Source organism: Biomphalaria glabrata, chromosome 18 (genome assembly GCF_947242115.1).
Source record: "Biomphalaria glabrata chromosome 18, xgBioGlab47.1, whole genome shotgun sequence".
Taxonomy (NCBI): domain Eukaryota; kingdom Metazoa; phylum Mollusca; class Gastropoda; family Planorbidae; genus Biomphalaria; species Biomphalaria glabrata.
The window spans coordinates 14,670,618-14,684,122 of NC_074728.1; the positions used below are offsets into that span (position 1 = coordinate 14,670,618).

General features: G+C 39.0%; 1 protein-coding gene across 10 annotated transcripts in view; it reads left to right on the forward strand.

Annotated features, from left to right (window-relative positions):
- Window positions 1–13,505, forward strand: part of LOC106061632 (atrial natriuretic peptide receptor 1-like) — a 637,794-nt gene that overhangs the window by 451,154 nt on the left and 173,135 nt on the right. For all 10 annotated transcript variants that reach the window (XM_056017419.1, XM_056017421.1, XM_056017420.1 and 7 more), the window contains one exon: window positions 10,403–10,538. In XM_056017419.1, coding sequence (XP_055873394.1) covers window positions 10,403–10,538 — 136 coding nt within the window. The remainder of the gene's footprint in view (window positions 1–10,402; window positions 10,539–13,505) is intronic.

Below are 13,505 nucleotides of genomic sequence, written 5' to 3' on the forward strand. Positions count from 1 at the left end.
TTTCATAGCGCTTTTAAATGTTGAGTTTTATAAGTGACAGACTGCACTAAACAAAAAAAACAGCTTTTTTTCCTGCTATACAACAGAGTATGCTTCTTGTATATACATTCATATACATGCTAATTAAAACAAGTTTTGTTTTTTATTAATTGTAAAGTGATCTAATTATGTTACAAATGTCATGAGGTTTTCCATCGCAATATCTTCTTTTAAAAAAACAACAACAAAAAAACATTGTTTAAGCTGGTCGTATTTATTTAGATGACATAGCAGAACTTGGTCAGGAACTCGTGTATCTTGGTCACGTGTCCTGCAACAATTATGATCGTTGCATTGTTTGCTTGCCGAAAGTAAACGCCGTCTCATGAAGATTCGTGTGTTATTTTTTCTTAGACCAATTATTAGCTACTAGTCGACCGGCGGCGTAGCATAGTCCGCTATTTTGCAGGGCCGGCCTTAGGTGACCGCAGTGGGCTCCGCACTCATGCGACCACATTGGGCCCCGCACTTTCATAGAACCCGAGCTAATTAAACCATTGCTGCCTCCTGTCGATTTACCAGGAGCTCCTGAAAATCTCCTGAAATTGCAAAATATACGAAAAAGTCCTGGAAATATCCGGAAATTATTAAAATCTTTAGAAAACTCATACAAATCTCCTGAAATATATAGTCAAAAATTGTCATTTTGGGGTGTCATTCAATATGGAAAATCCTACGCGCGATAAAAAAAAAAACTACATTATCCCGTAATTGTGCAATCTGGTGAAAGAAGCTTCTCGCGCCTCAAACTAATGAAGAATTACTACTAGATAGATTGAAACATTTGGTAATTCTGGCTATTAAACGTGATATATGTAGAGAGATAGAATTTTTATGATATACTGTATGACTTTGCTACACGCAAGGCTCGTAAAGTAGTTCTGTACGTTGTAAAGAATGAATAAAATGCAAAGACGAATTTATTTTCTAATATAAACTCTTAAAGTTCAATTATTATCCGTGGCGTAACTCTAGTTCCTCCGACTTACAGAAATAAGACAGTGATCTTTCCTTTACTTCTTCTCGTCCAAACTCTTGAAGAGAATTTTATAAAGAGAAGATAGATTAGTAGTAGAAAAGGTCACTAGTTACATATTCGCATCTCAAAAATAAAAGCGCGGCTAGAATTCGAATCATCCATTTTTCCACATGTCTCACTGTCTCTCTCTCGCTCTGTCTCTGTCTGTCTGTCTGTCTCTCTCTCTCTATATATATATATATATATTGTTACGAATCTCACTATCCAGGCTCTCTGCAAACTGCACCATACACCACCAACCCAAAGAACTTGACAACTCAGGGCTCCAAAGTAACGTAGCACTTTAATGTCAATAAATAACAGCCAATACTGTACAATTGGCAACACGTACACTGTACAAATATCTCTCCGATAACACCGTTCCGCCGTATCAACTCTTGCACTGGCCTCTCCGTCTCGTTCCGGGCTTGCACTGGGTTCAACAGTCCAGGACTGACTTCACACACTAGGCTCGTTGTGTCGGACTCGATCGCAGACCAAGATCAAGACACCAGTCGTCTCAACTGTACTTGACAGTACTCCGCACTGAACCGTCGTAATGCTCCGTACAGAACCACACCGTTGAACTGTGCTGTGGTTGACCGTGTTCTGAGCCCCTGTCGTGAACCACCTTGACTGCGTCACCTCCGCTCTTTATATAGGGTCCCTGCTGGCCTTTTAGAACCGGACAGAACGTCGCTCGACCATTCCGGGTGGTCAGATAACTACATCCCTCTTGACGCTCCTGAGCTCTGTTCACGACGTCGATCCTTCCCGAACCGCCGTCGATCCTTCCCGAACCGCCGTGTCGACACTCGTCTCGGCTGACCGTCGTAACTCGTCACGGTTGACCGCTCATCTAGCGCTGGCCTGGGGCGATTTGTGTCGGCTGACTCCACTCACACCACTACCCCCATCTGTGTCACCACCAGGTTTATAACAATATATATATATATATATATATATATTGTTACAAATGACCAGTGACAGGAAGAGGTTAACGTGTGACCCCGACGAGATAACACAGCAGCGGGTGTTCCCTGGAATGTACATGTATAAACAGAGACAGGATGTGACGTGTCTAGCACTAGGTACTAGCAATGTCCAGTGACAGATAGAGGTCACAACTTGTGACCCCGGCAAGATGACACTGCAGCCGGTGTTTTCTGGAATCTACGCGTATAAACAAAGACAGGATGTGACGTTTCCTCACGTGTTATTCCAGAGGATACTAGCCGTGTTTGTGCAACTTTGGACAAGCGATTAGGGACTCTATATAAGCCAGAGAGTTAATGTGAAAGTCAGTCGTATGGAGTCGTGAGTTAGCCGTTACAGTCGATACAGACGATGTAAGACGTGTGCGGCTCTAGTGGAAGAGAAATGTGTACGACTCGATGCAAGTTAACTAGGGTAGAGTTAACTGGAGTGGACTACTGTCGTTAAAGTCTATACAGCGAACTACAGTGGAATTCAGCCGTTACAGTCGATACAGTCGATGTAAGACGTGTGCGGCTCTGATGTGGTAGACTGGAGTACGACTTGGTTCAGCTTTGGGAGACCTGGAGCGACACTGAGAAGTGTGTCGTTGGTCTGTTACGACTTGGTTCAGTTTTGGAGACCTGGAGCGACACTGGGAAGTGTCGTTGGTCTGTTCTGTGGAATACGACTCGGTGCAAGTTGAGCAGAGATGAATTGCAAAGAAGTGAAGAGATGAATTGCAACGAAGTATAGCTAACTGTAAACTGACAGATATTGTACATTCTTCTACGCTACATGTTACAGTGACGAATTGTTAGAGTTAATAGTCATTAAAGTTATATGAAACTGAAAGTTTAGTCGTCAAGTTCTTTACAGTGTTTTTATTTGTGTGCCTACTAATACTTCTAGCCAGAAGATTCAGAAATACGTAACAATATATATATATATATTGTAATGTATCTCCCTGTCCAGACTCCCTGCAAACTGCAACTCACGACACCACCAACTTAAAGATCTTGACAACTCTGGGCTCCAAAATAACGTAACACATTAATGTTCAATAAATCACAGCCAATACTGTACTATTGGCAACAACGTAGCACTGACTGACAACAACTCTATAACGCTATATCAACTCAACGCCTCTTCCTAGACTTGATCTTGATTCTCTATTTCATGCCGACTTCACCTAGACTGGTTCTTGACTCCGACTCGTACTTGTGAAGTTATGACAACAACAGGCATAATGCCATTAAAAGAAGAAGATAACATAATACATAATGATACTGAAACTAAAGCTAACATCCTAAACAAATACTTTGCATCAGCATTCTCAGCCCCAGGAGACAAAGACATATTACTTAATTTGAACCAAGTAGACAACATAGGAGATATAGTAGTATAAGAAAGGGGAATCCAAAAACTATTTGCCAACATCAAACCGAATAAAGCGTCTGGACCTGATGGTATTCCAGCTAGATTACTCAAAGAACTAAGCAATGAGCTAGCACCAGTGTTCAAAATACTTTTTCAGGCATCTCTTAACCAGGGCAGTGTACAAAGAGATTGGAAAGAAGCTAATGTCACCCCCCCCCCTTTTTTAAAAAAGGAGAAAAATCTGACCCAGGAAACTACAGACCAGTATCACTTACCAGCATCACATGTAAAATCCTAGAACACATAAAATGTAGCAACACCATAAACCACTTAGACAAACATAATGTCCTTACTCTATAACAACATGGCTTTAGGAAATATAGATCATGTGAAACACAACTAATAGGACTAATTGATGATTTTTCAAAAGGTTTAGATGATAATGAACAAATAGATGCTATCTTACTAGATTTTTCCAAGGCTTTTGACAAAAGTTCACCACCATAGTTTGCTTAAAAAACTAAAATATTTTGGTCCATAGCATCAGTGGATTAAAGATTTTCTGATAGGGAGAGAACAAAATGTAATAATAAATGGCTCTAAATCAACACCGATAACAGTCAATTCAGGTGTACCACAAGGAACAGTCTTAGGTCCAGTACTATTTTTAATTTACATAAATGATTTACCAGATGGCATAAGTTCAGGAACGAAAGCCAGATTATTTGCAGACCATTGCATAATATATAGAACAATAAAAACAACACAAAACACAGATATTTTACAAAAAGAATTAGATGAATTACAGAAATGGGAACCAAATTGGAGCATGTCTTTCCACCCAGAAAAAATGTCAGTTATTAAGAGTAACAAAAAAAAAATAAAACAAATTAATTTTACTTATCTTATTCATGGTAAACTAGTAATACAGACTAAAATCAAATCAAATAAGAACATAAAACTAAAATGTTATTTAACCTTGGTTAGGCCAATACTAGAATATGCATCCTCTGTTTGGGACCCCTCAACTCAAGAAAACATTAAAAAACTGGAACACACACAAAATAGAGCAGTGAGATTCATAACAAACGAATATTCACATTTGACTAAATTAACACCTTTAGTAAAATCTCTAGATTTAGAAAGACTTCAGGATAGAAGACTTAAAAGTAAAGTAGAAATTAATACATAAAACACTGAACCATAATCTTCAAATACAAAAACAAAATTTAATAAAATACTCTGAAAGACACAAAGATTCCTCGTTCCATGAGCTAGGACAAATTTGTACAAAAGCTCCTTCTTCCCTAGTGCTATTAGAGCATGGAATGGGTTGGCTGAGCTAGCCAGGAATTTAAATCATTGGTTAATATGCATGACTAAATGCATGACGCTTAGGACGTAATCATCTTCTTTTTTGAAGTAACGTCTGTATCATATAAGATAAGTTGCTAGGAAAAGTGAAGCGACTTGACTCTGACACACTCGCTCTTATATAGGGTCCCTACTGTCCTTCTAGAACCGGACGGATCTTCGCTCGACCATTCTGGTTGATCGTTTGACCATATCCTCGTGACGCTCCTGAGCTTTATTCACAACCAGGATCCTTCACGAACTGTCTTGGTTGATGACCGTCGCAACTCGTCACAGTTGACCAGTCGACTAACGCTGGCCTGGAGCGATTTGCGTTGGCTGTCTACACACGTCACTATTCCAATCTGTGCCACCACCAGGTTTATAACAATATATATATATCGTGTTACTATTTCATGGATCTAGGCCATGTTCACAGAGACAAGATCGAAAGGATGTAGATCTAATTTTAATAACTACACTTCACACATATAGTTCTTTTTACTTTGACACATGGAAATACAAAATATAGCTACTGATTTCATTATTTAATAAAATTTAACTTCATATTTGTGTTTCAAAAGCATCTTTACATAAATTCGTTCCTTATATCTGCTAATTTAGAGAAATACTTGAAAGGAACATTAGCTAAGTTTCCTATAGACATAAATCCAAACCACTAGATTAGTAATACACACACTAAGAGAGATACTAGTGTCCTGAGAATCAGTGAGTTGTTTTTTTTAGCTAACTCCCACGTCATAACAATTGGTGTCAAAAGTGGGATATCGCCTACATGAGCCTACTTATTAACATGTCTACTTCTAAACGCCTACATGAGCTCGAGATTAACGAAATTCGTAAGGAGTTAATGATGCGGGATATCGTAGCGACAAGAAACAAAGAAGCCCTCGTTAGCCGACTGAGAGATGCATTAAAAGAAGACGTGTTAGACCCGGAAACTTACGAGTTTGAAATGAGGCAGAATTGTGAGTGAATTAAAAGAGAAACTTCTAGGGTCAATGCGATCTATTGCGACTGGTCTGAAAACAGATCTGGTGGAATTCAGAAAGAAGTTAAGGGATGAAATTGCCGCAATGAAGTCGCAGCTTACAGTAAAAATGGAGCAACAGATTAAAGCCGTTAATGAAGAGGCAGCCAGAGTCGAGCTGGGAAAAGTTCAACGCATAAAATCAAATTTAGAATCGAGAGAAGCAATTGAGAAAGTCAAATCACCTATTTTGATAGTACAGTTTTGTGGACAGACTATTAAAAGCATTCGGAGGCGGCTGCAAATGTGAACAACTGGAGTACGAGCGATGAAAAAGCAACTGGATTAAAGCTATGGTTACGAGAAAAGGCTTCCGAATTGCTCCAGACCAACAAGTTTACAAGGCCATCGCTAGAACAATGCAATGGCGATTTAGGGAGGGACGAACACGTGAAAGAATTTTTCTAGAGTGCAATTGAAGTCTCGTCAGCAAAAACCAGGAGAGAAACTACATGAGTTGGTGGGTGATTTGGAACGACTGGCACGAATAGCTTATCCGAACTTGACCAAGGAGATCTTAGACATTCTCATATCGGACGCGTTTATTGATGGTGTTCGTGACCACGAATTGAAGAAGGCTATCCGATCAAGTGGAAAAAGAGATGCAAGCCATGTTTTGATATACACCTTATCTTTTCAGGCAGCTAAAGACACACCAAGAACGTCCCATTTCAGTCGGGGGCTTCATGTTCAGGAGGAGGACCTCACGCATATCATCAGACAAGTAGTGGAAACTATAGATGACCGACGGTCTCAACAAATGCCCAGACAAAACTGACCAGTCGTTCGCTGCTGGAATTGCGATGCTCCTGGACACATTCAGAGAAATTGTTCTTGAGAATTTAAAGGTCGACCATAAAGAGGGAAGGATTGGAGGGGGTAGTGCTGTAAAGCTAATCCCCCCGACTAACCAACCTTTTACAAGTGCAAAGTAGAGTGATTTGTGTTAATGCTTTTGGGCGTAAATGATTGTTTTCTTTAATTTAATCGATATATATAAGTTTCAATTGGAGTATTGTGAAGTTATGCCTTTTTACTGGGACTATTGACTGATTATTGCTTCTGCAATCAGAGAGATACTAGTGTCCTGTCTCTTTAGTTCACCCCCGCGTCATAACAAATATATATATATACACATTTATATGACTCCTTCTGTCTCGGAAGACAATTGATGTGCCCAGATGAGTCACTGGCTTTGGTTACCCATTGAGATGGGGCAGAGTTTGGAGTGGATGATTAAGCTAATTCAGGAGCTGCAGGGTTTGCCACAGTTCGTACATGTATATTCATCTGTCCTAGGGCTAGTTGACAGGGCAGATTTCTTTTTCTTTCTCTTGGCTGACGAAGCTTCGTTTCTTTTGCATTCAACGAAGTTCGTAACAGCACGTACAGTCTGTCTCCATACTGTCCGATCTTGGGCTGTCTCTTCCCACATTCTTTGGTCGATGCCCGTGGTTCTCATGTCTCGCTTGCAGACATCTCTGTAGGTTAGTCTTGGGCGGCCCTTGGGTCTGACTCCCTCTGCAAGCTCAGCGTATAGGATTTCTTTTGTGCATGTTGGCCCGTGTCATTTATATATAGTTTGTATTAAAGCACTAACTTTGTTAAATACTTTGTTCTAGGTATAATGAAGAGTTGGGTAGTTCCTAATCTTTGAAAATACATTTTTAAACAAGAAATAACTTTACTTTTATGCTGTAACATTATATAACGTTGTTTTCTATTTACTATTAACCTGTAGTGGCGTCACTAGGCAGGTGCGGGGGTGACACCCAAGTGGGAAAAATGCACTTTTCCAAAATGCAACTTTAAAAAAAAAAATACTACCTCCAATGTCTCTCACAATTCAGTATTATCATGTCCCAATTTAATTCTATTAGACTTTATTATGTGTTAAAGACACCAGGAGAAAGAGTTTATGAAGCTCAGAAATGTCGAAAAACGCTAGGTGCCCGGGGCTTCGCCCCGGACTACTTTGAGTTAATTTGTCCCTCTCCAAACATCTGGCCAGTTGAACGAAACATTTTTTTGTTGCAATATGTTGGAAAAACAGAAAGACGGAAGCCTCTCGCCATACACGCGCTGCCAGCTTTCTCCGCGGAAATCAGCCTAAGGCGACTTTCACAGACGCTTCTCCCCAGGTGCTTACGAAATTTCAGGACTTCTACAAAGGTGTGCCACTAGGTTAGACGTGGACGGCACATGTTTTGTATTTCCTCTTTTCGGCTTTTATGTTAAGGCTGACTTTAGTAAACTTGTTTTGTCTTGTCTCATATTACGTCTCACAAATTTCAATTGACGTTCAGTCGCCACTTCCAATAGACGGCGAATGCCTGTGTTCTAATAGATTTCTCTATAGGTAACTAATATCTCTGGAGGATTTGAAGGATCCTTCTCAGCCATCACTACTCAGCCTCTTTTCAACTTTCCACGCCTGATTGTATAGAGTAGGTTAATTAATTAATTAATTTCCAATCTAATTGATTTTTTGCTCAGATAGGCCGTACTTTTTGAAAGACGGCTTCTGCTGTCCAATCCGACATGCAAAACCATGATATGCATCTCCATCGCTTGAAAAAGCACTTCCTAAATAGGTTAACTTTTCAATTTGTTCAAGATCTGTATGACCAATGTTGATCGGGAACTGGATAAACTGCACCCTATCTTTTTTTATATGTTTACCTTTGTGGGATTCTTTATCCGTCTTCTCGTGTATACATTTAATTGTATTTCAAAGTAATGCTATGTCGTCTGCAAAATCCAACTCGGTTTGGTTTATGTCATTGGAATCCGATTACAGCCTTTTAATGACATCGTCGATGGCTACAAGAAAGAGAATTGGGGATAAGATACACCCCAATCTTATATCCATATCGATGTTGAAGAATTCCACCGTCTGTTGTGAAACAACAGCTTAATAGACAAGTCGCAGAATCTGGACAATAGTTGCAAGATGCCTTATTCTCTTGCTATTTTCCAGAGTGAATCTGATGGACACTATCAAACTTTTTTTTTTAATCTACAAAACTGAGGGTTTGTCCTTTGTTGGTATTCTAGGCTTTTTTTTTTTTAACTACGTTTCACAGGACGTAAACCTGTTCAGTGCTTGATTTGTCTTATCGGAATTTAAGACCTTTTTCATAAGGAACTCTTTAAAAATCTGTAGTAAAAAGTATGTTCGACTCAAGGTTTCTCAATTCTATGATTGTACATTTTTAATTAATACAAAAACATTTGATAAAATGTAAAAAAAAAAACATTTTCAAATAGAATTGAAAACCACTTTTTGAGTATAACTAATTTATTAATTAGCTTACAATTTTATTGTTCAGCAAAAAGAAAGTTGTTCGTTTTTGAGGGGAAGATTTTTTTCCTGGGGGTGACACCCCGAGCTTACCGCACCGGGTGACACCGACCCTAGTTACGCCACTGTTAACCTGCAAAGTTTATTTTATAAACGATGATAAATGATTTCCTAAATATTTATGTACGTTATTATTATTATTATTGTTTTTTTTTTTTCAAAATGCATATAAGCCATTGTATATAATGCCTTGTGTATGTTATTTATAACATTTCTAGTCTCAATGAACTTACTCCAAATTAAAATATAAACGTTTATACCAGCAAAAGGTTATTTCATTTTATTATCGATCTATCAATACAATAATGCCCACAAGTTTCATTAGATCCACGGTTAAAAAAATGATGGTACATACCTTACTAAAGAGATTCTATAAATATTATGGGTCAGAAAGAAAGTTTTCTTAGGAAGAATGATTCAATAAAGATACAATATTTAAAACATGCATTGTTGAGAAGACAGCTAGAGACAGACAGTCTATGGTAAGGGTCATTGTCAATTCCTAACCCTGTTTAAGTCTGTCAATCGAACATGACTGAGTGCTCTGACAGAGCCTGAAGTAGATTACAAATGAGCTTTTTAAAAGTCTGATGTCAAACACGACATTTCCCACGCCGACCAAGAATTACAATTTACTCTATGCATTTGTATAGTGCTTAATGTACCTTTAGATCGGTTTGTCAATTTATGAAAAGGAAAGTGTGAATAACGATTTTATACGTTGTTTTTTTTTATTTTAAAGGGCTTAAAAAATTATAATCGTATTATGTATGTGTATGTTTAATGTTCCCCCCACATAGACAAAAATTACCTAACTGTATCTATATTAAAGAAGGAAACTTTTTGAAAAAATTGGGTAAACCCGTTTTCACTGTATTTTATATTGGATATGACTATGTTGGCTGAACGGGTGTGTCCAACACTCTACTTTTATTTTCGTGGACAAATAAAAAAAATAAGAAGGGAACATTGCACATGTTTGATATAGATCTAAATTCAATCCAGTAGATCAGTAATACCCAAACTAAAGCCCGCGGGCCATATCCGCCTTGTTTATCTATCTATATCTATCACTATCTATCTATATCTATCTCTCTCTCTCTCTCCCTCTATATATATATATATATATATATATATATATATATATACATATACATATATACCAGCTTATTAAAGTAGGAATTGATTTTTAAAAAACTTTTTTCATATTACTTGTTTTTAGGTAAATTCTTTTGTTGGAGCCTTTCATGACGCTGTGTTGCTCTACGCATTAGCTTTAAACGAGACTTTGGCTGAGAATGGTTCTATATCAGATGGACATGCTATAACCAAGAAAATGTGGAATAGAACATTTGCAGGTTGGTTGCATTGTTATTTATGTGGTGATACACTTCATTTAATCCAGATGAAATTCTTTTTATTTTCTTACAATTATTTGTTTTTGTCTTGGATCATCTTGTTTTGTAGGCCTAAGATGTTGAATTGCAAGAAGTTTAGGTGTTCTCTGTTTGTCTGTTTTTTAATTCCACTAGCTGAGTTATCAAAATGCGTAGACGTTTTACTAGGCGACGTCTGAGCTCGTATGAATTTTTCTTAATTTTTCTTGGCATTTAGTGTAGGCTGGGTGTTTCCTCAGGCTTTATATATATTTAATCGAATATCACTACCGGATGGTTGGCCTAATAGTAAAAAGTACACCTATTTTATATGCATAAAGTGGACTTCGTTCCATTAATGTCTGTTGTAGAATGTATTAATGTTTATATCAAGACAAAATAATGGGCTTAAAAAATAGAGCCTTTGTGAATATGCACCAAAAATCATTTATTATAAAGACATACAGAGCAGCAATGGCTGGCACATTTTTTCAATTTGTCTTGACCTTTGGGTGGGTTAGTTAACATGTTAAGATGTTATATTCCTTGACTTCGTCATGCTGACCAGAAGTCTGTATCGCTGTGATGGTATATCTCCAGGGCTAGAGATGAACACCCCCAACCCCTTTTTATTTGTTTAGTCCATAAAAGACAGGTGACCACAAGTCAAATACGATGGACGTAGGTTTAATGTCAGCGTATTGACACTCTCTAGAGGTCACACCTTTCGAGGGAACTGAGTTTGTTTACTTGCTAGTAAATCTTTATTAGGGGGCTGAACTACAAACCACACCTATAAAGGCCTTACACGGGTAACCAGGTATAATTCCAGAGGTACAAATGAACAACTTCCACCCTCTTTTATCTGTTAAGTCCATCACATTGATTTAATTGATTGACACGTGACCACAAGTCAGATACGATGGACGTAAGCACTCTTTAGAGGTCACACGAGGGAACTAGTAAATCTTAATTAGGGATCTGGACTTCAAGCCACACATCTACACGGGTAACCGGACAAAGAGTTTGCTTATTTGGAGAAAAATCTGTAGTCATTTTTGCTCATTCTTTTTAGCAGTATGGTCGTTTTGACGTAACATGTGTTAGCACATTGTATATCCTATACTCTTAAGCGAGCCATTCTTGTATGTATGTATGTGTGTATGTGTGTATGTATGTATGTATGTATGTATGTATGTATGTATGTATGTATGTATGTATGTATGTATGTACGTATGTATGTAGGCACATATATATATAAATGTATAATATATATATATATATATATATATATATATATATATATATATATATATATATATATATATATATATTGTTACGACCCTATTGGCGGCGCAAAAGGGTTAACTATAGGCTCAGCTGACACACCCGTGAATCACTCAGGTCAGCGGGGCCATGGACAAGGGACAGTACTACGATTACACGCAAATATGACCAATGTTATGGTCATGTGATCGAAAGCCTGCGGTACGAGTGACACAGTGTGTAAGGAAGCGGCAGTTCAAGACCGGAGAGCGTTGAGACCAGGACTGTTAGTTGGCCATGAAGTCGGTCCTTGTCGAGTCCTCAAGTGTTATGTACGAGTCTAGGAAGAAATAGAGACAGTAGAGTTGTATACGGTGATGTACAGTTTAACATTCGTAGTAGCTTATTGTGTTGCCAATTGTGTCGTATTGGCTGTCTTCTACTTATTCACTCATTATTAAAGTACCAGATTATTGTGGAGCTCTTGTTGGCAGGTTCTTGAGGTGTTGATGTGTTGTGTTGTGTTTAGCAGTGTTTATAGAAGGCCGGAGTAGAAGAGAACCGTAACACTGGTGTCAGAAGTGGGATCGGATCGTATCGGATAGGAACGGATCCGCTATGGCTACTATGAAAACGTTAGACCAACTCCGTGTGAAGGAACTGAAGGAAGAGCTCCGTGATCGAGGCCTGAAGACGAGCGGCAACAAAGAAACCTTACAAGCACGCCTTCGGGAAGAACTGGTGAAGGAAAAAGAAGATCCGGACACATATCTTTTTGAGGTCGAACCGGACTTGCTGGAACAGATCAATTACAAGATAGACGCCATGGACACCAAGATAGACACGATGGACTCGGGAATCAAAACGGAGTTATTGGCAATGAACCAACGCATACATGCTGTGGAGGTGAGAATCACCAACATTGACGAGCAGATGAATCAGAGGGTCGACGCAGTGGAGAAGGCCATCGACGAAATGAAGATACAAGTCCAACGCAAGCACACAAATGTACCAGAAGCAGATATGACGTCATTTGTACCTGAAGTCTCCGGGAAAATGAAGCCCCCCGTATTTGATGGTTCCGTGTCCTGGTCAGTATACAAGAAGCAATTTGACGCAGCAGCCAAAGTTAACAAATGGATCAGTGAGGAGGAGAAAGCAACAGCCCTTGTGTTATCCCTAAGAGGAAAAGCCTCCGAATTGCTACAGTCTCTACCGAACCAGCATGACTTCGCCGCCCTAGTCCAGGCTATGGAACTCCGATACGGGGATGAACATCTGCAAGAAGTATATCGTGTGCAACTAAAGACCAGACAACAGCGCCCCGATGAAACACTACAGGAACTAGAGACAGACATCGAACGCCTCGCACATCTGGCCTACCCAACCGCCGCACAAGATTTTCTGGAAGTCATTATTACAGACACTTTCATTGATGCCCTTCGAGACCCCGAGTTAAAGAAAGCCACCAGAGTTAGTGGTAAACGTAAGGCCAGTGAAGCCCTCGTATATGCTCTCTCATATGAAGCCGCCAAAGACGCATCAGCGAGCACTCATCAAGGCCGAAGGTTAGAAGTCAAAGAGGAAGAATTTACACAACTTGTGAGAAGGGTGACAGAGGCAATAGATGAACGACGAACAAACCAAGTACCAGAAAGTCAACCTAGGGTTCCTGTACGATGC